Source organism: Camarhynchus parvulus, chromosome 5, assembly GCF_901933205.1.
Source record: "Camarhynchus parvulus chromosome 5, STF_HiC, whole genome shotgun sequence".
NCBI classification, from domain to species: domain Eukaryota; kingdom Metazoa; phylum Chordata; class Aves; order Passeriformes; family Thraupidae; genus Camarhynchus; species Camarhynchus parvulus.
Window position 1 is genome coordinate 5,693,740 of NC_044575.1, and position 26,341 is coordinate 5,720,080.

General features: G+C 42.9%; 1 protein-coding gene across 7 annotated transcripts in view; it reads right to left on the reverse strand.

Annotated features, from left to right (window-relative positions):
* Positions 1-274: 274 nt before the first annotated feature.
* TEAD1 (TEA domain transcription factor 1) overlaps positions 275-26,341 on the reverse strand; it is a 156,333-nt gene continuing 130,266 nt past the window's right edge. For 6 of the 7 annotated variants that reach the window (XM_030948941.1, XM_030948945.1, XM_030948943.1 and 3 more), the window contains 4 exons: positions 19,849-20,022; positions 8,501-8,641; positions 7,249-7,401; positions 5,456-6,145 (listed from right to left, as the gene is read on the reverse strand). In XM_030948941.1, coding sequence (XP_030804801.1) covers positions 6,032-6,145; positions 7,249-7,401; positions 8,501-8,641; positions 19,849-20,022 — 582 coding nt within the window. In that variant the 3' untranslated portion in view covers positions 5,456-6,031. Of the gene's footprint in view, positions 6,146-7,248; positions 7,402-8,500; positions 8,642-19,848; positions 20,023-26,341 lie in introns of all 7 variants that reach the window. The other variant, XM_030948940.1, reaches the window with a different exon arrangement.

A 26,341-nucleotide genomic window follows, 5' to 3' on the forward strand; every position in this document is an offset into this window, starting at 1 on the left:
TTTCACAAAAATCCACCACCATTTTTTAGGAAGACACGCAGGCAAGAATCAGGATGATGGACTCTTCATGGAACACCAGATGTGTGTTCTTCCAGATGTGCCAGCCCCGAGTGCCAGCCCTCCAGGCCTCTGTAGATCCTGCTGGATCTCCCTCACACCTTGAGGAAGGTGCACAGGCATCTCTGCAAGTCTGGCCTTGTGCTGTTTTGGAAAAAGCTTTTGAAAGCTACACCCAACATTAAGAAGAGACTGAGGTAAGAGATTACGACAAATCCACAAAACACTTTCATTTTCTTTATTTTCAGTTGATACTGTATGAATACAAAGTTTCTAGAAAGCTACAAAAATTCTACCACTTTATCAAGAAGGCATCAAAATGTGTCACTTTGCAAAGACATGAAAACACCTGCAGTAACCGACACAAAAATAGCATTTTTAGAGTGATGAAATAATTGCACTTAACTGTCATGGATATTAAAGTTATCACACATATGTACCGCGAAAGCTAGAATACATTTTTTTTTTTTTACAAAGCACTTTATAAAAAAATTCTCTGCACACAAAACCTATAATTTTCATATTACTATCATACTAAAGATAAATTCACTTTAAAGCCAACACTTAAAACATTTTAAACAAAAAAAAAGGTACCAGTACCTACACACAGACAATAACAAATACAAGAATACTGTACTGCCAAGAGGTTTGACTGAAACTCCTTTTGAAAGCTTCTGCAAATATGTTAAGAAAACATTGGAGAACATTCAGTTTTTTCCAAGAGCCTTCCCTCACTGTCTAACCTAGAGGTACTTTATCATCAAAAGGCAAGTTCTACATCAAAAGTTACCAGCAGCAGTACAATATTAAAGTAACCACTGACCATATATGAATATGCTTAAGTCACAAACCCATTTTATACACATTACACAAATAAACATAAAGTGAGAATTCCATTAAGTCATTTACAAATGTGAACAAATGCACATGGCAAAAAAACCCCAAAACAAAACAAAAACCCAACCTGTTTTACATAAAATGTACTGAAGAATTAAAGGCTATTCAGGTTTTCAATGTTATAAAATTCTTTTGTCTTTTTTTTTTTTTTCAGGCACATATTGTATTTTTTGTCTGCAGTCATGAGCCTGAATCAGAGGCCCATAAAACAAAACAAAACAAAAACAAAAACACATATTCTGTAAGGAGGTAACAGGGATCCATCTCCTTTTAGTCAACTGAGTGCATTTAAGATTTAATTTACACACTAAAACTAAAACATGACCTCAGCAAGAATGACCTGAAAAGTTAAAAGATGAAGATGTCCAGAGTGTTTCTTGTACTTTGACTTATCCAGCCTCAATCTTTCTTGGGGGAAGGGGGGGCTAAACATCTGGTTATGAAAGATAAGAGGGGGAAAGGAGATCATCCTGAGCAAAGGACAAAGCCGGGCTCCGCTCCTCACACCCGCCTGTGCCCGGGCACATGTATCCTCATGGGAAAAGGAAAGGGGGGACAACACCAGGGCTCTCAGTGGGACTGACTGAGGCCTCCAGGAAACTCCAGGGCTGCTGCTTCAGGCAGCAGGCACGCCCTGGGACTCGCAGTGGAAAAATAAATAGCTATGGATTAGCACATCAAATGTCCTATCTGCCTTGGACTGGCCAGTTCCTTACATTCAACAGTAATGTACACCCTTCATTATTCCCAGGAGCCCATCCCGTGGGGGCTCCACGGGACAAGCCACTGCCAAGCTGAGCTGTAGCTGTGGTGGAGAGGGAAAGAGAGAAACAGGCATTGGATCTGCGATTCCTTCAAAATAGTGGTGCAGTACCTAAACAAAATCAGTTTGGAATTCAAGTAAGTAAAACTACATTTGTTAGTAGTAATTTTTAACAGCCCCTAATGGTACCATTATGCTTGTTTGAATGAGACAGAGGTGTAGCTTGTCACAAACATTGAGTACTACAGCCAAAATGTTTGGCAATGACTGAAAAAGTATGTTCTGCTTGTGGGCCAAAAGTGTCTTTGCCCTACCTCAGTCTCATTGAGTTCAACAGGATTATTTGTCTTATAGAGGTAAGTGAGATTTAGACCTTGAAGGAATAACAAAAATAACATTTTAGAGAAAGGGAATTTGAATTATCACAATATTTACCACACAGTGTCACAATATTTCTCTATATAAAAAGTTAATCTTAGTTTTCATCAAATACTTTAAAAATCAAGTTAACAATGTATTCACAACTATATAATCCCTCTGACAGCTTTTGGTTTTGCTGATATTTGCTCTTTCTAAAATGTTGCTCCTCTTCCCATTGATTTCAGTTGTGGTGGAGAGTATGGCCCCCGTTCACAGAAGGTATCAAAAACAGACACATTAAGAGGAGCTAATTTTTTTTTTCTTTCCCCCAAGACATCAACTGGGAGGAAAACAAAACAACCCTGTGTTTTGAGTCATGCTGGCCAGAGTTTCCCCAGCAGCACCTTCATGCACAATGCTCACCCTCAACATTTCAGTGCTTAAACCCACACGATTGCATTCACCCTCGCTACGCTCAGCTCTCCGTGCTCCTCTTGTCCTATGCATCTGACCTTCAGCATGCACAACTTTGTAAACAAAATCTGCTGTCTAAGCAAAGAATCTCCACAGATACCAAAATATTGTTAGAGGAGATCAACGAAGCCATGCTTGTCCACTGAAATTCTGTAGGCTATGGATCTCTCATTATGCAGATGCGTGACTGGATGAAGAGAATATAAATGGGAATATTTTCATTTTTATATCACAGACGAATCAGTTGCTGGTTTGCAATGCTGTCAGAAATGGCAAACAGTAGATTTTTCTTCAGCAGGCTGATCATTAGCAAAATCCCTTTGCTATGAATGGTGCTCTTTTGTGAATGGAGGCCTGTAGATTCAACTTATTCCAATAAACCAAAGGCATTACGGTGATAACTAAATATTTTTGGTCTCTCTACAAATTGTCATTATTATGGCAGCACTTTTCTAAGCTGGAATTTCAAACCAAAGGCACTTTCATGCTAGAGTGCAGAAGAGTCACAATTAATTATTTGGTCATGAAATTTAAAAAGGCAGCATTCATTAATACAATTCACTTTTCACGGAGAACTAGGGATCTGTAACCTTTCCTTTTGGTATAGGCATCTCACTGCAATGGGACTGACTTGTACAGACAGCTGGTTCAGACCAAGCAGTCAAAGAGCATTTCTGCAGGGAAAAATACGGATATTTTAAAAATGGAACCAATTAAGAAAACAATGTATAAAATTTAATGTTAAGAGGCTAAAAGTTACTTCTAATATAATGCTAAGGCACTGCATATTGTAATGCTTTGGCAGCTCTCAATTAAAAGGTTCCTACAAAAAAGTAACAGTAACAAGATAAGTACTTCCAGCTTACAAAAGAGCTCACAGTTTACAGGCAGCCTGTTGGACTACACACCCCACACTCAACAGTTGAAGGATTAAGGCTTTTAAGAATTAACATATACAGGGTATGGATCATTTACAGAATTGTAAAGAAAAGACGATGGAAGTAGTTTCCCTAACGTTACATATGTGAACACCAATAAACATTGTGACTGTTTATACCCTATAGGTATGGCATATGTAGTGTGCCAGATCCTACTAAAAAAAACCAAAACAAACTGTAACTGGATTTGCAAATTGACTTACATACTTTATATGCCTTAAAGAGTTTGCTTGTTATTAAAAAAAAAATAAAAAATCACCAAACCCACAATTCAAACCCTAAATAAAAGACAACTTTAGAACAAAAACCAAAAAGTAGTTTTTGACTTGTAACACCAAGTGCTTAGAATAAAGGGCTACCGTTAGGCTGTTACAATGCAGTGCTTTTCCTGATGTGATTGTTAGTGTTAAAAATGAGCGTTAAAAGAGACCTTGCCATGGACACGTTTCTCTGTTCACTTCACAGAGTATCAACTGAAAGATCATCAGCCCTAATATCCACAAGCAGGTAACAGCTAGGCATCACAGCAACCATCCAAAGCATGCACCTCATGCAGCCAGGTCAGGCTGAGGGATTGAAGCAGTCTCCCCTCCCCTGGGTGATGTTTGCACCCTCCTTGAGCCCCAGACCTCCCCAGCGTTAGGGATGGTCCTGGTCTGACCCACTACCTCACCTAGGCTCCAGTCTAGTCCAGACATTCCAGCAGTGGGCAATTCTAACAGAAAGGACTATGCAGGAATATAATTTAAAGAAAAGGATTAGATTTGCTTGTTTGAAGACTACAGCACTGGGCCTGGGAGTGAATTTGATGCTTACACTGTGCATGGGAATTGTGCTGGTTACAGGAACAAATCCCAAGAGGTAGGGAGGAGGGGCCTGCTAAGCCTGACCTTTGAGTCAGGACTGCAGAAAACTCCCCGAAGAACCCTCTTTGCTGATAACTCATCACTGCTCCCTAAGGTGGCTTGTGCTTGGTCAGCAGCTCTCAGCCTTTCAGACAAATGTTCTGCCTGAGAAGCCTCTGCTGGCCCAGCCAGCTTCTCAAAGTTGCTCACCTGCCCAAACAAACAACTTCTGCTTGGGCAACGAGGGGCAGCAGGAGGAGAGGAGCTGAGCAGCACGCCCTGTCCTGAGCGGGAGGGCTGAGGCTGCTGCTCTCACGTGTGCACACCCCAGAAAACCGCTCACAGCCGTGGTGCGAAGCCTTACAGTATAAAATTCCTCCAGCTGTGCTTCACTTCCTGGAGTCTTCCCTGAATTTGCCAGAAGGATGAACACTACCATTGGATGAACGCTTTCCAAGAGGACAGCAGACCCCACGTGGCAAGCCTGCGTGTTTGTTTCAGATAAGGTCTTTGCCAGACCTGGAGAGACAACTGGGAGAGGTGTAAGAGCGCCATGATTAAGAGGAAAAGGAGAAAAAAAAATAAGATTCTCCACTTTCCAATCTTCTTTGCCTGATGCTGGTTGTGATTCTCTAGCGTCTGACAGATATTAAAGCTGCTGATCCTTTCAGAGGTGTACACACTCTTCTTTCAAACACATCAGTGTTTTGCTCTCTGTTTTGAATGACTCGATGCTGTTGCAATGTCAGTTGTTTCCACTCATCTCTTGATTTCAGAGTTGCAAGTTTTTTGCTCAACTTATTAGAAAACATAGTTGTCCATATAAAATATAACCGCACACACAAGACTACATATAATGCAAGTCTAAATCTTCAGTATTTACCTACTTATTGCAAAATGAGCCATCTTTTTCATTAAATAATCAAATTTTCATATTAGTACAATACAACTTTATACTCTTTTAAAATACACTAGATATGTTAAGGGTAAGGGGTGATGTTTCCTTTCTCTGCAATACCTGTCTGAAAGTTTAATGGATTAGAAGATTAGTTTTAGCGTTGAGAAAAAAATACAAAATTTGCCTAATTTTAGGACCTGTCTGTTTCTATCAGGCATTTCTTAAGGCTATATTTTTCATTTGGTTTCAAACAGAAAAATGTTTCATTTTAAAAAATAATTTAGTGAATTACATTCGTCCATATCTTCCACCCTAATTAGTTACAAAGATAATTCTATAAAGATTATTAACTTTGTGTACTCATTTACAGTTATAGCTAAAGATTCGTTTCAATTTCACTTGCATTGTAAAACAAGTATTTCATGTTGGAAAAAAACCCAAAATAAATTCTTATAAATGCTGTCAGTTTTTCCCCATGGCAAATGCTCTGTCATACATTTTTCTATCAGAATTAAAAATAGGCCTCCACAGACAGAGGCATTAGGTTCTTAAATACAGTCTTCCCAAAGAACTGTGGTTTACAAATTTGAAGAACACTTAGTTTTAGAAATAATTTTTACAACTGTACCAGAATTTCACAGCTACAATTATATATGAACACATTAAAAATGACTTCACTAAAACAGGATTTAGAAAAATGTGGGTGAAAGTTGGGCCAGAGGCACTGCCACTTAGTGTTGAGGTTTACAGTCTGTGTTTTGATAAAGAAGTGAAATGAAGTGTATATATAAATAACTGCTCAGTCCTTTACGAGCCTGTAGATATGATGCTGTGCTCCATGTTCGCTGTTCGACACTTCGAATACACAAGCCATGCAGAGCAGGGTTTCTTGTGTATCCCTGTTTGTTACCACCTGTGTGGGGGAAAGGAAGAGGCAGACAGAACATCACACACCTGGAAGCAGCAGGGCTCTATTGTATTTGCAGGGTGCCCCGTGGCAGGGAGAAATGATGCATCTGACTCCATGTTCTCAAAAGGCTAATTCATTATTTTATGATACTATATTATACTAAAGAATACCATACTATACTATACCATACCATACCATACTATACTATACTATACTACACTAAAGAATACAGAAAGGATACTTTCTAAAGGCTAACACCCTAATTATGAAAACTCATGACTCTTTCCAGAGCCTCAACACAGCTTGGCCCTGATTGGCCAAAGAGTGAAAACAACTCACACCAGAATCCAACGAAACAATCACCTGTGGGTAAACAATCCCCAAACACATTCCATGTGAGGAAAAACAGGAGAAGCAAATTGGAAAAGAATTGTTTTCATTTTCTCTGAGGCTCCTCATCTTCCCAGGAGAAAAATCCTGGGCAAAGGGATTTTTTAAGAAAATGTGAATGCCACAGGTCTGAAACAAGGAGTGACCCGTGTCACCTCGGTCCTGCCCGAATCCCCTGGCGGCACGTGGCTCTGAGAGCTTGGCTGAGGTGACACCACAGGGCAACAGGGAAAGCAAGCTGGGTCACTGGATGAAACTGGCGCAAAGGCCACCACGTGGCCCATTCTCTGTGCTTTAGGTCACCTGTTGGGCGTTTGCTGCCTGTTTTCCCTGCCCAAGAACTCATTAATGCCACTGACACCTGCAGCACTGTAACGAGCCCGGTAAGGACACATCAGATGAACGCAGTGGTTCAAAGTTACTGCCTCAGGCTCTCTGCAAACCCCAGACTCGAATGGAAAAAACAGAAGTAAGCTGAAATTTGTGGAGAATAACAAAGATGTTTGCTCACACTCACAGCCAGCTGAGCCTTTTCATCTTGAGCGTCTTTAGCGCCCAGTTCCAGGAGAATTATTCTGAAGTCAGTGGGATGGTTGCTTTGGTAAGCAACAATGACTAAGGGATTTGGAAACTGGTTTCCAACACTACCAGCTGAGCAAGCCATACAAAGCATGAGAGTATCTTAGAGGTGGAAAAATAGAAAAGCCAGTCCATACCAATAAAATTGTGAAGTTTTCCAAGACGCTGTTCATCATGTATTTCTCTGGTAAATGCTTCAGCTTGTGTATGAAGTTGATCATGTATTCACACATGGGAGAGCGGTTTATCCTGTACACAAACCGGCCATTCTCAAACCTTGCATATTCAGTCTAAAAAACATGAAAACCATTTAGAATGTGATCATCCAGAGACAGGAAAAAAGTGACTGGTAAATCTGGTTTTTTTTTTGTGTAGACAGGAAAAAGAGAAGTGGCTCAGACATACTCACACACCTGCTTGCTGACTCCCTGCCTTACCTGTGCTATGCCTTGCTAAAAATGCAAGGGACCTTAATTATCAATAATTATAATATCACTACTTGTTCTCTAACCTGCAAATTAACAAACTGATTAGATGAGGATTATAAAGTCCCAAACTGAGTAGAAATTAATTAAGCCAAAAACTGTGATAAGATGATTTTATAGGAATTTTGAGGCACCTGTCTGCAAAGGGAACAGCAAAAATAAGCTAATATATTTGCACTTAAGTGTGCACATATGTCCTGGGTTTCCCTGCACAGGTTTTGTTTGTCATCTCTTTTGAAGCAACAAGGGGTTTTATTGTTGAATATTGTTTAGGTTTTATTGTTTAATAAACAGATTTTTTCCACTTTTCTACAAGGAGGTATTTTCTCCCGGACTGGTTTTGGGGAGAAGCCAAATGAATCTGCTTTCCTAGAGGAGCCCCTTTGGGGTTCTCTCCCAAATTTTCCCTGAACCAGGACAACATACAAACATAGATATATTATTGCATGACTTAACAGGCAATTTATGAACTACAGACAGATGTAGGACTACAGCTGGAAGCAGACTGACTTAGATTGCTGATGGAGGGTAGGGCTGTGACTCTTGGACTTCTGCTGTCCAGCTACCAATCGCTCAGATGGTGGTTTTGGAGGATTTTTGGCTTTTTCTAAGCTTGGAACAATAGAAATTATTAAAACCTTTTTTTGTTATGGTCAGAAAACATACTTAGTTTAAGAAGGACATAAACAGTGACCAGGACATCTGTAAAAGCTCAATCTTCAGCTCTAGGCTAAAATCCCCCCCAAAAACTGTTTTGTACGTGACAGATGTGGGTCTGGGCCTTAGCCCCCTGCTGCAATATCACTGTGCAGCAAACCAAGCAGAGACCTGACCACACCCCACAGGTCTGTGCATGGGAAAGGGAAGAAATGACTAAAGGCACATATCCCATCACAACACCCACCTCTACTTTTTCTACTACTTGCTTTCCAAAGGAGCAGACTTTGGTGGAACAGGTGATTGTCATGTTTTCCGAGCTCTCGTACTGACTGGTGACTCCGTAAAACGCTCCTGTATCATCTTGGATGTTGCAGTTTAAGTCAGCCTGTGGGGAAAAAGGTGAAAATCTGATTTTTTATTTGACAGTGTGAATAGCATGAGCTGTCACTAGCTCACCATTCTTCTCAGAAATAACGGGGGGAGCTTAATGGTGATGACAGCGACAGTGAAAAAAGTCTGGCAGGGAAGTAGCTGCCTAACTGTTGCAGTAAAAACCTTAGGAAATCAGCAATTTATTCAAATTTTAGACAATAAAAGATGTCCCAGTATTTCTGTGGGCTACAGGTGACATTCTTGCCTGTCAGATGGCTGATGAAATCCCTGGAGCAAAGGAATGATTACCTGTGAGGAGCCTGGCTCCAGAGCCAGCCCCTCTGAAGTGTACCTGCCTTCAGATTCAAATTCAGCCCAGCCACCCCACTCCAGAGAGGCCACAGCTCACTTTCTCCTGCTCTTGTCTTAAAGCAGTGAATCCTCATGGCAGAGGAGACAGCTGGGCAACACAGGATGGGTCTCTGATAAGGTTCTGCCAGGCCATATGGCACTGGTTCAGCAGAACTCTGGACTCCAGGGAGAGTCTGACACAAGCCCCAGGTTTCCTGTGTGCCGTGCCCAGCAAACACTGCTGCAAGGATCTGCTGCCTCCCAGCATTTCCCTGCAGCCTCAGAAAGCATCCAGCTGCCTTTGATAGGCAGCATCAGAGACCAAGACTCGCAGGATCAAGTGAGGAGCAGCTCTACCTTCAATTATTCATCACCCAAGCCCTGTGCACAGCAGGATTAATTTGGTACAAAGCAGCCACACGGGTCACCTGCTGAATCCAGCCTCCCTGGGCCCACTGCAGTGCTGGAGCTGTTCTGCCACTCTGCTCTTTGACATCACAGACCCATTTCTGCTCATTTCAAAGCCCTCCCCTTACAAGCACACTGATATGGATACAGGCAGACCCTAGGGATGTGCACAGCTGGATTTGTTGATTCAGGCATTAGCTCTACTGACATCTTTGATGCCCAGGGAGAGAGTGGGCAGGGTTTTCCTTTTATGTGGAAACAGCTGATCAGCTACTGCAGCATGACAGCAAAGAATCTCCTGAACTGGAAAGTTAGGCCCAGGTGAGCATTTTAGCAGGGAAATGCACTTCTGCAGCTGCTTCACTTGCAAGTCTAGCTCTGCTTGGTTCTATTCCTAATATAGAAATGGAATACATAATACTTGACAGGTACCTTCATGTTTACCCTCAGACTTTTTAAAAACCTTATTTACAGGTATGCCTACCTATGCCCCATCCCTGGAAGTGTTCAAGGCCAGAGTGAATGGGGCTTTGAGTAACCAGGTCTAGTGGAAGGTGTTGGACTTAGGTGATCTCTAAGGTTCCTTATGACCAAACCATTCTACGACTCTAGTGTGGAGCACTCACCACAGCTCAGGTAATTTGTAACTGCTGCTTCATTTTCAACTTGGCAACAGCTCATTAATCCTCCTTAGCATCTGCAATCCTTATTTGTGGTGTGGCAATATTCTGATAACAGCACACACTGAGCTAGTCTGTGGTACACAGAAGACACGGGTCTAGGATTACCTGGGGCTGGCTTTGTGAATTAACCAGTGGAGCAGCCTCCTGAGGTTTGCACACAGGGACACAAACAGCCCCACAGTCAGGTATTCTGCATAAGGGGAAGAAATCCTATCGCTGTTCCCCCTTGTTCCTCGCACCTGCCTCGTGCCAGGCCAGCAGTTAATGTTTAATGTGCACCTAAAGCAGGGCTGCCACAGGGAGCCGTGAGGAACTGGTCACATTTATCAGAGCAGATAAGCAATTTGCCATCACAGCTGGCCTGCAATCAAAGCACGGCAAACATCTCAACATGGAGAAGTGCAGCAGCCACCGGCCACGCCACCGCTGCTCCGCCGGAATTCCTGAAGGAGAGGGATTGCTCCTAAAACAACTGCACTGCAATTATTATTATTATTATTATTATTTATTATTATTATTATTATTATTATTATTATTATTAATAATAATAATAATAATAGTAGTAGAAGTAATCTCTTAGAATGCAATTATTCCTGCTGCTACCACAATTGCAGTTTTACTAGCAAAGCATTTTCTTTCTTTTCAGATATGAGCAAAATATTTGAGAAGTCATAACTAAACCAACGCTCACAGTTGTCAAAAATCCACTGCACAGACCTTGCATTTCGAGCTGCAGTAGCAAATGTTTAGAGTTAAAAAAGGATAACATTTTATCTGCTGCCTTCTGATTTTGAAGCCTGCTGGGAAAAAAAACCGAATTGTTCTATTTACATGCTGACATTTAACCTGGAGAAGTAACACACGTGGCCATCTGTCACCCTGTTGTTCACTCCCACAGCTCTTGCAGCCCTTGCTGAAATCACTGGGAGTTCTGTGTACACAACACATCCAGGCTGGGGCCTGATGTTGCAGGGAGGAAACACTTGAAGCTATCACTCAGTTGTCATGATTTACTCTTATGCAATCACAACATGGTTGCAAAAGTGATGATGGTCATATAGATTGAGAATTACCTTTGTTTACTTGTTTGCTCTTGGATTTTTTTTTTGAGTCTAGCACACAGTAAAGGTGTTTTCAAGGAAGGAAAGAATTCTCTTTGTAAACAGTTTTCATATTCATCTAATTGCTGAGATTGCTGAGAGCTGAAGACTCTTCAAAACAGTCTAACACCAGCATTAAAAAATCATATGAGTTGGCAAGCAAATGCTTTTAAATGAAGGCTTCACCAAAGCCTCTTTAGTACAACTTTGTCTTAAGGACTTAAGAATATTATTATGGCTTAAAAAGCAAGGGATTTGTCTAAACATATACATCTGAAAGCTAAATTGTATTTTTCAAACTGATGAAATTAAAATAAATTTTTTGCTTTTTTTTCCCCTTCTCCAAAAGGTTGTGAGTACCCATGTGGCTGTGAGAGTTGCAGATGTGGGAATAAGGTGATGTGTTACACATGAATGCCCTGGTATTCAGCTTTAGCTCCTAACTACAGCATTGATTCCAGGCCTCGTGTCTACATCTTAGAAGGGATGTTGGAAAATTGGAAAGTGTTCAGCAAAGAGCTACAAGAATGATTTCAGGTCTGGAAAACATCCTTTGTAGTGAATGACTAATGAAACTCCATCTACTTACTTTTTCCAAGGGAAGTTTTTCCACAACCTTGTCATAGCCTACAAGTTGCTACATGGGGAAGAGCCTTCTCCTAGATTAAATCTGGCAGAAAAGGGCATTAAAAGGCAGAAAGCTAAAGCAAAAGCAAAATGAGAAACAAGGCAGGGGCTGATAACCCTGATGGCCATGGAATGCTAGAATAATTCTCAGATGAGGAGAAATCGCCTTGGGGTCTTTTTTCACCAGCTGAGTATCTGACAGGGATGCTCTGGTTCGAGCAGGCTTGGTACTGTCCAAAGGCAAACATTACTTAGTGAGGTTCACTGACTCAGCTACCTATGGCAGGTAGGGCTACAGAAATATAACAACAAAATTGAAATACAGAAGTTTATCTTATTAGTCTTCTCCTTATAATTTCCTGTTTCAATGATCCTTGTGAAAAAGGTGGCAACAGCCAAGCCTCTGGGGTGCTATGACTTCAAATATATTCGTGTGAGTTCAAATATTATGGCATGTCAAACATTATGGGATGATCACATGTAATGAACAGGAGTCCATTTACTCATTGAGTTTTTAAAGATCAATACAATTTAAGGGGGGAAAAAACCCAAAACCACAAATGGAATTTTTAATTTTTTTTTTCACTTTCAAGAGTAAAATTCTAATTTAGATTTATTTCTGGGCACTGAGTTTTATATGAATGCACTTGGAGGTGGAAGATGCACTCAGATTTCTGGCACCTTATCTCCAGTGCAAGAGCATGATTAATTCATTAATAAAGCACAGCTTGTCAATGGGCAGCACTGGAAATATTGCATATTAAGAGCACCAAGTGCTCAACACACTGAATGGAGAAGTCTCTGCCAGCATGCTGGAGCTTGTGCCTAAAGAAAGATGGCTGCAACCAAAATAAAGAGTAAAAATAAATTTAAGATAAATTAGAAAACCCATTCCTTTCCCCAGAGCTCTCAGGCTCTGTGCTACAGGCAGAGGCAGAGGGCAGAGTGCTTGTGGAATAATAACAGCTTTGGCTAACAAAAAAGCAACTCCAGCAAAAATTGCTGAGAAGAGCCTAAATCCATCCTGCTGAGTAGAAGGAAAACAGCACCTACTGGAAGCAGTGGGACCTGGGGAGGGCCAGGGCAGTTTGCAGCGGCACTCAGCAGCTCACATGAGGCACATGTCACTAATTAACAGCAGGTACAGGTCACTAATTAACAGCAGGTACAGGTCACTAATTAACAGCACCTAGGGCCGAGCAGCTGCTCCGTGGGCAGGTGGGTTACTCAGCACCCTGCCTCCCCTCCTCCTCTCCAGAGCTCCACCAAAGAGCAGGGATTCCAAACTGTGAAGCAGTTTTTTCCAGAGGGAGCACGTGGGCCGTGGGCACGCTGCTGTGCAGCTCAGGAACTGTGTGCAGGGCTGCCCCAGGGTTGGGTTTGGGATGGACAGCCCGAGCTGCTCCGGCACCCTGCCCCTTCCACCGGCCACCCTGCTCTGCGTCCTCCTCTCTGTGCCACGGGAGTGCCCTGGGGAAACACAGTGCTGGGCTGCCTTCTTCCATATCGCATCTGTTTTGCATACATTTGCATGCTGGCCTTGGAGCCATTCTTGTTACAGGCCCCAGTTGTGAGTGCAGATCATTTGGCAGTCACACTCTGTGTGTGTGTGTGTGTGGAGGGAAGTCCCAGATTCTGGATTATGCAATATAAATTACAAGAAAGAAAGGAAGAGGAAGAGGGAGAAAGAAAGGATGAGAGTGAGAAAGAGAGAAAAGAAAGAAGAGAGAAAGAGAGAGAAAGAAAGAAAGAACGAGAAAGAAAGAAAGAACAAGAAAGAAAGAAAGAGAGAAGAGAAAGAGAAAAGAGAGAAAGAAAGAAAAAGAAAAAAAAAAAAAAGAAAAGAAAAAAGAAGAAGAAAAGAAAAGAAAAAGAAAAAAGAGAAGAAAAAGGAGAAAAGAAAGAAAAAGAAAGAAGAAAAGAGAAGAAAGAGAGAAAGAAGAAAGAAGAGAGAAGAGAGAGAAGAAAGAAAGGAAAGAAAGAAAAGAAAAAGAAAAGAAAGAAAAGAAAGAAAGAAAGAAAGAAAGAAAGAAAGAAAGAAAGAAAGGCAGTAGCCACAATTGTGTGTGTGTGAATGAAGGGCACAAAGAATCTCTGCACCTTTTAAGACGGCTGGAGGCACATGGGGATAAATTCAGGAGGGGGTGGGAGGAGACCACAGGCACAAGCCATTTCTGAACACTGATTACATGGGTAAATTGTTTGGTCCAGTGTATCACAAAGAGAAGGAGCATTATTTTTCATGCCACAGCTGTTTTGAATAAGAATAGGAATAAACTTAACTATCCTCCTCATGTTACTTACCACTAATTATGGCATATATTTACATCTATAAAACAGTGAAATTTTGGGAGACATAATTTAATGCCCCTTTATTGTGTAGATTCCTTTATTTCCATCCCACATTTGAATTTCAAAAATGTTTAGGACTTCAAAGCATCTTTAAAAGCTTGCCCTGATTATAATATGCATTACTTTCTAAAACTCCTAGTTTGCATTGCAGATTCCTGCAAATAGAGGCATTCATTTTAAACATCAATTAATATCATCCACGCATCTTCAGATGAGTTTGGGTCTTGGTTTCAGAGTTGCAGTGAGCTCTGGCTAAGCTTTCCTCAGTTAGAAGAATAGTTCAAGCTACTGCAAACGCAAAATTAAGTCAGTGGATCAGATCCATAGAAAGCCTGACAGGCCAACATTAATTTGTATCAGTTGGTTTTTTCTTAGGTCACCAATGAGAGAACAACCATTCTCCTTTCAGACATATTTGGTTCCCAAACCTGTCCCTCACATTTGGCAGTGTGAGAGACACAAAATCCCAGCATTTTATTACAAGGTGTGCTTACACCAGCATCAAGGATCCCAATGGAGCCAGGACCCACTGCACAGTGCTCTAGGTTACACGGAAAAGTCGTGCCAAATTTGCCTCAAAATCTGCACTTGGGGTTGAGCCACAATATGAGAGAGAAATAACAAAGTTACAGCAGCAGAATTTAGTCTAGGAGGCCTAAGTGTATTGCTTAGAATCAGAGAATTTAGGAATAGTAGTGAGCAATCAGTGGGGCTAGCATTAGATATGAACGTGGATAGAACCAATAAAAGAAACCAGCACAGGCAGCCTGTGCTGCCTTAGCTTTTAGACTGGCTAACTGGAACTTCAAAGAGCAGAAACCTTTGGGGCTATTCCCAAGTCACAAAAGCAGTTTAAATACAAACTGACCACCAGGAACATTGATCATACTCAGATTAAGGTTAGATGGCACAAATCATTCCTGGTTGTTTTGCAGAGATTGGGCTTAGTCCCATAAGGTGAGAGAAGCAGGATTGTGCAATTAACCTGCACCCAGGGAAAGGCTTCCTCCACAGATACTCTTCAGCCTTCTCTGAATTCTGCATCAGTGTTCTAGGACAGCTTTTACATTTGTTTAGCCACCTTTATTTTTGTTTTAATTCTATAACCCGGTAATCTCCAGTCTCATACCCCTGTCACACAAACTTCCTGTGCCACACCATCAGGACATTGTTCCTTATTTACAGAACACCAAGTGAAACTCCCTCTATTAGTGTAAAAGTCTGTCTCTGGGGCCATTTCCCTGAACTCTGGGGTTCCCAGTGGCTCTCTGGGATAAAGCAGAGGAACAGAGTCACTGCATTCCAGGTGCAAGGCAAGGACCAGGGCATTGCATTGCAGGGCGTGGGGTTGCTTGTTTGAGGTGGTGTAGGAGGAGGAGTCTCTTCCTTTTGTACCTCCTGCATTTCTAGGTAGGAAGAGGCCCAAAAGTGTGACATCCAGATGTGTCACCAGGACCAGGGCCAGAAGCTCATCCATTCCCAGCATCAGGCTGCGTTTCCCATGAGATACAATCTGCACAAACCAATAAAGCTCTGTGAAGCAAAGCAAACTTTGCTTTGTACTCCATCCCAGTGCTGCCTGGGTAGGTCAACTCCACAACTGGCAGATGTCCTCTTGCAAGATCTCAGACCTTTCCCTCCCACCTTTTTTGTAGTCAAACCTTATTACTGAAATCAGGACAACAGGGAAAACTGTGCTGGTGAGCAGCCTGAAGCAGAACTAAAGGGGAAAGAGCCAGAGGAGTATTCTTTCCAGCTACCAGAGCTCGGCTGCTTTCTGCCTTAGTCATCCTCAGCACAAGTACTCATCTGTGGTCTTCCTGTTTCCCATATTCCCATTCCACAATGTGTTTAAACAAAACACCCTTTGTGCTGCCTCCAGTGGCATGCTAACTTCCCTTAAATCCATTTGCAGGGTCACCATTCCTTCTGGCACCAAATCCTCACCTTCACTTTCAAGCTTCTCACGTCATGACACTCTCCAGCTTCCCTTCTCTGGTTTGCTTTGACTTCTTTCACTCAGACCCTGCCTTTTCTTCACTGACCCTCCTCAGAGTGCTTTCACACCTGTAATTATGTGCCCAACCAAAATTCACTTTCCTCTTTTGCCCACCCAAAGAAGGACTGCCACGATCACCTGGGATGCAGCAGCTTACAGTGCTGAGCAAATGATTGATGGCTACATGGGAATGAAGGAGGAAGACAGCACAAAGGGTGGGAAATGGGAAATAAATGGTGAGACAGAGTATTGGGACTAAGCAATAACCACACATCATGAACAGAAGCAGGGAGGAGGTGAACTTACAGAGCAGGAGGAGGTGGCAGATGATGAGAGAGTAGATACTTATTCAGAACCAGATACTTAATTCAGCCACAATTAATCTCTCTCCATATGAATATATTTGAGATTACTTATAGGGTCAAAAACCACTGTCAGCAACCTGTGCCAGCTTTTCCTAGTGATATTTTGACTGTTTAAAAGAGCTTTTTAACACTCCCTATAAAAAAGGGAACAGCATCCTTTTTTTCCTGAAGAAATGCCCTACTGGGGTGAAAGTAATAAAGGACAGTGAGCTGACAGTTTAGGATCTAATTCTCATGACTAGCTATCTTCTGTTTTTCCTGGACATATTCCTACATATGTTTAGGACTGGGGGCCACTGGTGTGAAGTTTTTCCTAGAAGAGCATTCCTTGTGACTCTTGCAACACTCAAACACTACCCCAGGCACCTTCTCTCTGCCTCGCTCACTTGATGAGAGAGAAAATCCACTGGTTTATTTTAAGATCATGGCTCAGGAAAGTGGTCTCACCACATTTTTAATGTATAACTCAGAAGGATGTATATTTTTTAATCTCTGGGTTAATACAGCACAAAATTGTATTAAAAGGCCATTATGTTGGAAGGCACAGTGAGGTTGGGAAATGTTGGATTGAAGTTGCCTGCACATCCTGACTGCTGAACTGTGTCATGTCACAGGCTTTAGCTACACAACTGCTCACCCACTCTCTGAACATCTACACAACCTTTCCTTGCCTCTGCTGTTGCCTGTGCTGTTTCCTGAGCTCCTCAGGACCTGTGCTGAACACAGAATTACACATTTCCCAGAGGTGTTTGCCATGGCATCACCTCGAGGCCTCACAGCAGCCATGAGTCTGATTTGTCAGTGGGCACTTGGGGCGAAGGGGGGTGTCACCCCCACAGATGTGCTACAGATGTGGGACTGGGACAGGAGTGTTCAAGGTGAGCACTGCTGGGAGGAGACAGAGCAGAGAAGGCTGGCACTTGGATTTTCAAAGTCAGGAGAACACCACAGACCTCAATGACCCAAAGAAGGTCCCTCCTGGCTTTAGGTACACCCTTTGAGCATTCAGCATGCCTGAAAATCAATTTCCACGTGGAGAAAAAGCAGAACATACAACACCTCAATTACCATATCATAAATCTCTGCTGCATCCACATCTAGTATAAAGTCTGAGGTTTCTCATCCTCAGTGGGAAATGAGAACAGGCATGCGAAGTGACATTCATTTTTGCCAGTGTGCTCTGCAAATATTTATTACACAGAGTGGATTGGTGAGATGATGGCCTCAGCTCGAGCCAAATTGCTCAAGGAAATGTATTTAGTGGTCACAGCCCCTTAACTCCAAGCTCTGCTCCACTACAGCCAATTTCTCCTGCTGTTATGTTTGTCCTGTTCTCACCTCCCAGAAACCTTCTTTGCTGTACTTCATCCCCGTGTTTCCTTATCCCAAATGCTCCCTCTTCCCACTGCCTCCCTCTTTTTGACCCCACATTCTCACCTGCCTGTTCCAGGCCACTGGCACCCACTGTGTTTCAGCTCCCACTGCTCTGCTGTCTGCTCTTCTGGCCTCTTTGCTCAGCCAGCCCTCAAACACTTGTTCTACACATCACAGGCCCAGTTTTAAGCCCCATGAATTTCTCAATGGGTTTCTTCTGCAGTCCAACACAGCTTCTGCTCAGTGGCTTAGTCCTTCTACATCCAGATTTGAGAAAAAAAGAGTTTCCTTCATTCCAGTTTCCACTCCTAAATCTGGTGACACAGAAGCTCTTGGAAAGATATGAAGTCTGTGGGATTTATAAGGTGTAGAGTATTTCAAATCCCATAGATAAACTCAAGGAAATCTGATCATAAGCAGTGGTTCCAGATCAACCTCTTCTGGTTTCAGCCTCAACCTGTCCCCCCTGTAATTTAACCCTGAATATGCCCCTTTTAGTGAAGTTTTAAAAGAAAAAATTTAAATGCTAACTGCTGCTACGAAAAGAGTATACAACAAAAAAGTACCCCAACAAATTAGTGAGTATAAAAAGCTTCAGTATAAGCATGAGGCTCAGCCTGCAGATTTGCTGATCCTTTTGGATGAACCTTTTAGTAGTTTAGTGGTGGATTTGACTGATGGTTGAACTCAAAGATCTTAGAGACCTTTTCCAACCTAAATGATTTTATTATTTTATGATTATGTCGCTAACACGATATTTTGCAAATACATAGAGAAAAACCTGGCTTGTCAATGGAATTCATCATGACTAGATCAACATGCAGCATCCCAGCCCTCCATTCCAATTAATTTTTCACCCTTGCTCTGAACATGATAAGTTATGGAGCAGAATCCTATGGCTATCCAAAAAGGTAAGGAGAAAGCAGATGTGCTTCAAGAAAACAGCCCTGTGAGCCTCCCAGGCTCAGAGCTGTCTCAGCTCCCTCCTGCCTGGTCCTCCCTGCACAAGCACGGGCTGATGGCAGGGCTGATCCTCACACCCCCTGCACCTGGCAGCAGCTGCACCTCGGAAACACCCAAAAGCAGGCTCCATTCCCTGCCTTCCCCTGGACCACTAGATGGCAGTTCCCATCTCCAGACGGGGCTCTGGGTACCTGCTGGCCGCTGCCCAGCCGTGCAGAGCCAGGCAGAGCTGGGGCACATCTGCCCTGGCTGCTGGGAGCTGCCAGCTGTGTGCCAGCTGCAGGGCAAACAGCTCTGCAGGGTAACAGAGGCAACTTCCACAGGGGGAAACACCTCCCCCAGCCTGCTGGGCAGCAGAGTCCTCCCCTCCACGCCTTATGTGAAAAATGTGTATTTTATTATTGGCTTTTGGCAAATATTGAAATGAATATTATATGTGTTGTGTTAGAAAGTGATGCTGTATTAATTCTCTTAAATAGTGTGGTAAATATAGTTTTAGGTTATAAAAAATGTTAAAATAGAAACTATGCAATGTAAGATACTTTTTTTTAAGAAAGGACTCGCAGCGAGATAGCAGCCACAGGACACCTGAATCTTTCAGAGAAAGAGAATTTATTGCTCCATTATCAGAACAAACAAACTTCTTCCTGCCTCGAAGGCGCTGTCAGGATTCAGAGGAAGAAGCTGACACTGACCAGACAGAACTCTGTGTTTGAATGGAATTTATGCATCATGTATGAGGTGTATGAATATGCAACAGGCTGTTGCTTTTAAGGGTTAATCCTCTGTTAACTTGGGTCCTTTTTCGGGCTTATTTTGCCCAGAAAAGGTACCCAGCCATCCGTAACTCTTTCTATTTATTGTCTCATGTTGTCCTAATCCAAATTGTCCAAATTATTATTACTCTGATTGTGTTACTATTTTTATAACCATTTTATTACTATTAAACTTTTAAAAATTTAAAAACAAGGGATTGGCGTTTTTCACACCTCACTCACCCAGAATTTGACGAGGAAGAAAGCGTTCTGAGGCCCCTTCCCAAAGAGCTCCTTCAGGCCGCCCTTCTTCTCGGGGAATTTGTCGTAGATCTGACGGATGTCCACCGACTCCAGCAAGGGGTCGCTGTAAGAATGGTTGGCGTGTCCAATGTGCACGAAGAGGTGTTTGTTGTACTGCAAGGGAGAAACAGGGAAATCAGCGAGAGGAACGGTGCGGGGCTGTGCTCTGATGGACGGAGGGACTCGCTCCTGGCACTGGGATTTTCTGCAGTATGGTTCCCAGGAACAACTTCACTGATTGTGGCACACACCCTTGTGAACAAGGGTCAACATCAAATAAAAAACCTTGTGTCCCCACTGCAAGCCCCAAAGCACAGGTCTCTGCAAGGGGGTAATTTACACTGCAAGGCCCAGTGGCAGCAAGGTGATAAAGAGCCCCTCACTGAGCATACAAAGATGAATGTGCTCGGGAGGAAAGCCTGTTTTTGCTCCTTTAAACAGTGAGTTTTAATGGCCTGCGTCCTCAGAGCCTCGTGCCACAGAGCCCACTCCTGCACGCTGCAAACCTCTATCTGCAGCACATCTCAACTAGAAGAGATGGAGGGCATTTCCTTTTGGCTGCAGGATGACAAGAAGGCCAGTTACTCTGTACTGTTGTTCCTACAGACATTGTCCTCCTGTATTTCAACCCATGTAATATTAAAGAGCCCAACCTTTCCCCCTTCCCTCGGGAGCCAGCTCTGTAGATGACCATCCCTGCCAAAACACATTCAGCCTCAATTTCCTATTTCTTAACTTCATCCCATCACACCTCATTATAATCACAGCAATCACCTTGGCAGTGCCTCTCCTGCCTGGGGGACATCCTTGGCCCAGTGAACTCTACCCCAAACGAGTCCAACATGATCTTTTAGGGGCTGCCATTCCCCCAAGAGAACCTTTCAGCACCCAAAACAAAACTGGAAGGATGAACACCAGGAAAGAAACCGGAAAGACCCTCCAGCAGTCAATCAGCACCTCCCAGGGTCACGAGAGCAGAGTGAAGGAGCTCCAGAGTGGCAGGATTAAACACTGGGGGTTTTCCCCACGCAGATCACAAAACATTTTGCTAACTCAGTTAAGGGAAAGCTGATACGCAGTCAATGAACACTACAGAACCCTGTCACATTGAACAGATGCTGTACATAAGGGGCAATTCCCAAAAGCTAGGCACAAATAAAATATTTAAAACCCCAAAGCAAACCTCATTTAAGCTATTTTGTTTACAATGTACCTGCTGAATGAACAAATTGAAGTGACAAATCTAAATGAATTGGGCAACCACTCAGAGCCTTCCTTCGGTGTGAGCAAAGTCTTCCCTAGCAGATGTCCAAAACTCTGGGGAAAAGGAAATGGACTGGCTGGATTTCTGCACTTAGGAAATGAAATTGGAATCTATTAAAAAATCATCTAGCACAGTGAAATCTGAATTTAGAACCAGAGAACACTCATCTGGGTGTGGGGCCAAAAACGAGATACAGCCTGTGGTTTTTTTGCAGGGTTGTATTTCTTTCTAAATTTTGTAGAAGGAAAAAGGAAAACATAATATCTCATTAAGGCATTTCCACAAGCAAAAAAAATTGGGGATTGTTTCCTCTCAGTCTTCTCTGCTGGAGTTGTTCCAGGTTGTATAAATAACCACATTTTTATGGAAACAGAATCGAGGGCTCAGATTCTCCTGTAAATTATCCTCCTCCCCAAAAGGGTGTCCAAAGATGGCTGGGGAGGGAAGAGGGAAGGGGGAAGGGAGAGCTGCATTTTACAGTTTGGCCACTGCAAACTCCCAAGACAATTCACACACTGTGCCTTATTCTGCAAGCCAGGCAAATATACAAATTGCTCAGGATACAAACTTCAGCAAAAGCAAACACATTTATAGGGGCATGGAGCATGAAGTCTTAATACTCTTTAAATATAAAAGCAGAGTTGGAGGCAGCTGCAAAGCTGCCACAGTTGTCTGCAGAGCTCGCCAAAGCACCAGATGCTGCTGCAGCAAAATTTCTGAGCGGGTACAGTAGGACAGATGGCATGACATCACCTGACAACATTCTTAGGACAGAAATGTTTATTTTGATATTGCAATGTGTGATTATTTTCTCCTTATGTTGCTGCAATTCCTATGCTAAGTACAATCATTACTAAGCTAATTAGACATGGCATATTTCTGCAGACTAACAAATGATAATGCAGTACTGGAGCAGGGTGAATGGATACTGAAATGATCCCCATCGCTTTTAGACAAACACGCTCCACGACAGCAACTGATGCATGGATAAAGGCAAAGGAGCAAAGTTTTCTGCCTATATCTTTGAGCCCATTAGTGTCTGAAAAGCTTAAAAACATCCTTGTTATATTGAGAATTCACTGTTGATTTAGACTGAGTATTCCAGAGTCATTGAAGTACATTAGTTGCTGAGGAATTTAGTCACACCGAAGCATTTAAAGGATTTGCATCTGGCATAGGGGCAATAATGTGCTTTAGGTGCCATAAACCAGCACAAGTCAAATCCTGTATTTTCTAAGTACACAAGAATAGGAAGAACATTTCCAGCTCTGTCTCCTGTGTCTGCATTACACGACATGCCCTGGAGATGGCCACCTCTTAAAGCTGAGCTCCTTCCCTTAGAAAAATTCTAACTATCCAAAGAATGCAGTAAAGCCATGAAATATGACTGTTGTCAAATAATACCACGAGAAAAATTATAATCCACTTAGGAATTTAAAAGAACCAAGACAAATTGCCAATGGCAGAGGATGCAAGCATTTAAGCTGGTGCAGAACAAAGGCAAACCACCTACATCTCCTTTATCAGCCAGCACGTGTATTTGCAAAAGCTCCTCACCAGTTTTGCCCTTATATTCTGGCACAACCATACAGATCAGCACGTGGGGGGTGTGTGAGTGGCTCCCCATGCACAGGGTGATGTAGATGCTAAGCAAGGAGGAAGGCAGGTGGCAGCTGTTTCTGTGGGAATGACCTTGCTCATGGGCACAGCACCCCGAGTGCAAGGAGGGTGCTGCACTCTCCTGCTGTGATTTAACCCTCCCAAATCCCACTGGCACACCTGCCCTAGCAGTGACTGTGCCTCTGGGGGGAGCCAGGCGGGGTGGGCTGCCTGGAAGCCAGGCACTGGTGTATCAGCAGCCTGTGTGCAGCTCTAACCCAAACCCTGCCCAGCCTCAGCTCTGCTGCCGTATCTCATAAATCTGAAACTCTTTAATTTCCTGCTGATGTAAGAAAATCACTCGGTCTGCCAACAAGTTTTCTTATTTCTACCAAAACACTAGGAATATTTAATTCCTGCTGCTGTTGTCCTCCACTGAAGCAGATTGGGAGTTATAAACATGACATTTTAATGCTCTAACTGGAGTCTGTACCAAGTCCTGTTGTTAAGGTTTTTAACACATTCCTGTGAAATGTTAACTGAACTTTCTTGATGTATGCTACCATACAGCTGCATGGGCAACCTGGTTTTTCATGGACCTCCCTGCATTCAGACTCCTGCCTGGATCTGCTCAGGGATTGAATCAGAAATGTGAAGTAAAAGGGGGTTTTGGGTGACTTTATGGTTGCAGAAGTGGAGAGGCAGGTGATGAGGGAAGGCAGTTCCCTGACACCTCAATGTTGCCCAACACTTCCCAGCTACTGCCACAGCAGTCCCAGTGTGAAACTGGGACTGGCTGCTTGGGCAAGGTGCTTACACAACGTTTCCATCAGTTTTTCTGTAACAGTGAAGATGCATCTTTCACTTCTGGCCTGCCTGATTTAAGACCCTGCAGTCCCAGTTCCAGTAGTGCTGAGTGCTCAGATGGGAAAATTATGCCTGACTATAGGAAGCTCTCAATAATGTTAAGTATTCTGCAAAATCAAGCTCATGACAAATCAAAGGGGACCCTCAAAATCAGTGGCCCATTCATTCTTTTGCACCTGAACTTCTTGGTTTGTCAATTGTGAGTAATAATGCTCCTTCATCCAAAAAGACTGCACTAGGCACATCTGTGAAATGCAAATGGAGGGAATTATTAATTCCATTTGGAAGGGAGGTTAGACAGTGCACAGCGAGCAGGGCACGGGGCCACGCATTTCAACAGCAGAAGAAAACAAACTACTGAATAGTTGCTTATCAAAGAAGGGCCATCTACATCTCCACTGAATGCAGCAGAGGCACAAATGAGCACGTGAGCATGTCATTATCTGCTCTCTGCAGAGCAGAGCAGGGGATGTTTCCCAACTTCTGGGAGCCAGGCGGTTTTGGGGTGGGTGCAGGGGAAGCTGCAGGACGAGTTGGGGAGATGCAGGGCAGAGCACAGGCAGCTGCAAAGCCCTTGGGGAGAGCCAGGACAGCTGCTGGGGGCAGGCAGAGTGGGGAATTCACACACAAAGCCCATCCCAGCCACAGCCCACCCCACTGCAGTGCCAACCCACCCCACGGGTCCCCTGCACTGCCAGTTTTGCTGGGAGATCTCCCTGGCAGAGGATTTGAGGAAAGAAGAGAGACCCATGAAGGCAGCAGGGAGAGCACAGCCAGGTCCCAGCAGGCTTTCCAGCTGTGGGCCGGCTTTGGGGGATAAATGGTGCTGGGCTCCCAGCACACCTGACCCTGTTCTGGCCCCAGGACCCTCCCTGGAGAGTCCATGTCCTGCCACAGCTGGGCTGGGGAAGCTGCCCTGGCATTCCATCAGGTGCCCCAGGAATCCTGCAGGATGGGAAGTCTGCTGCCATGCCACAGCTTCACAACTGTGCCATGCATCAACACTGGACCTCTTTGCAGTGCTTTCTTGGGACTTCTAACTATGGAGACCCAAAAATGAACATTTCACAGAGATGAACATTTGCATCCCACGGCCAACGAGCGGCTCTCCAGCACGGCAAAATAAATGAGCCTTGTGCTCAGCAAAACTTTTTCTGATTCCAGATTAAAATGACCTCCAGTCCTGAGTCTGCAGCTCTGAGACATTCATCCTAATGTGAGTTTGCTTTCCTGTCCTTTCACATCACAAAGACACTAAAGCAAGGACTTCCTTGTGACTGAAATGCTGGACTGCTTTTTATTCTGTTTACAGGGAGTACAGAAAGGATAAACAATCCTTGTAACAATGGATATTGTTCAAGGATGGAGGGCTTCTTTTGAAAATATCTCATTTATTTTTCATCACTTAGGTGGTTTGATTAACTTTGGTGAGTTTTACTGCATTTGGCTAATGATGGCAGGCTGTTTTTATGGCCCTTGAGCAATTGCTTTCCCTTTCTGGTTCTCAGGCACAATTCTCCCCGGGCTCACAAAGTCTTTTTACAACAACAATAAAATCTGAATTAAAACATAAAGAATGTTTTATTTCTTCACCACTTTTTAAAATACATTTTGAAATTTGGACCTAATACAACCTGACAGTTTGGACGGGTGGACTAATATTGAAAATGTCCATCAGCCATGTTCTGTTTAGCCCTATAGAGATATTTTAAATGTAAAGCTCTCTAAAGTGCTCACAGTTTAAATAAATGTGACAGCATTTATTTTAAAAAATGCTCAAAAAAAAAAAAGAAAAGGCTTTTTTCTTTGGGTGGTGATAGGGTTTTTTTCTCTGATTGAAAATCAAGCTTGAGTATGTCAGTATATATATATATATATATATAAAAAGATATATTTTCAATATAAAGAATTATTTTCAATTCAATTACAGTCCTTGAATTTTATATCTGCTTGTGTAGCAGTCAGTTGCTTAGATCCTTTCTAACCTGCCTGCATGCTCAGCTTGTATTTGTTAGGAAACATGGGATTGCTTGGTTTAAGCATTTGTCCTGAACTTTCACAGAACCGCTAGAATAAAAATGGAAAGCCCCCATTAAGGAAAACCTGCCTTGGAAGCAACAGATGGGCACAAAACCTGCTCCATCTGCTGAGAACAGAGTTATACAGGGCAGGGAATGATCAAAGGTAGCTGAAATGCTGCTGCTTGGACCTGCAAGGGAAACTTCTATGCACCATTTAGGAATTGTACTTAAGCACAAAATGCCACAAAAAGAAAATACAGCTTGACATTTGTAAACTGAATTGATTTTCATGTAAAAGGTGGAGCAATTTTACCCATCCTCAGCTGCAGAGTCAGTGTTCCAATATTTTGCGACTGTGCCATCTTGTGTTCCCCAGACTATCTTCTGCCATGCAGAGTTACAGTGAGGGTTCCTTATTGTTTCCTTTCTATATTTTTCTCTTTTGTAAATGGAACAATTTTGTGTCTAAACAAGGAAAAAGATCAACAGATCAACAGCTGTCCACAAGTGAGAGGACTCTGTGGAGCTGATTTCCAACCCTCCAGAATGCCCAATCTGAACTAACCTCTTAAACTGCCTGGCACTGAGCTTTTTAAAAATCTTTTATACACCTTTTGCCATTGGAAGAGCCACAGAAATGCTGCAGGCCCCACTCCTAGCAGGAATTATTCCCTGTGGTTGG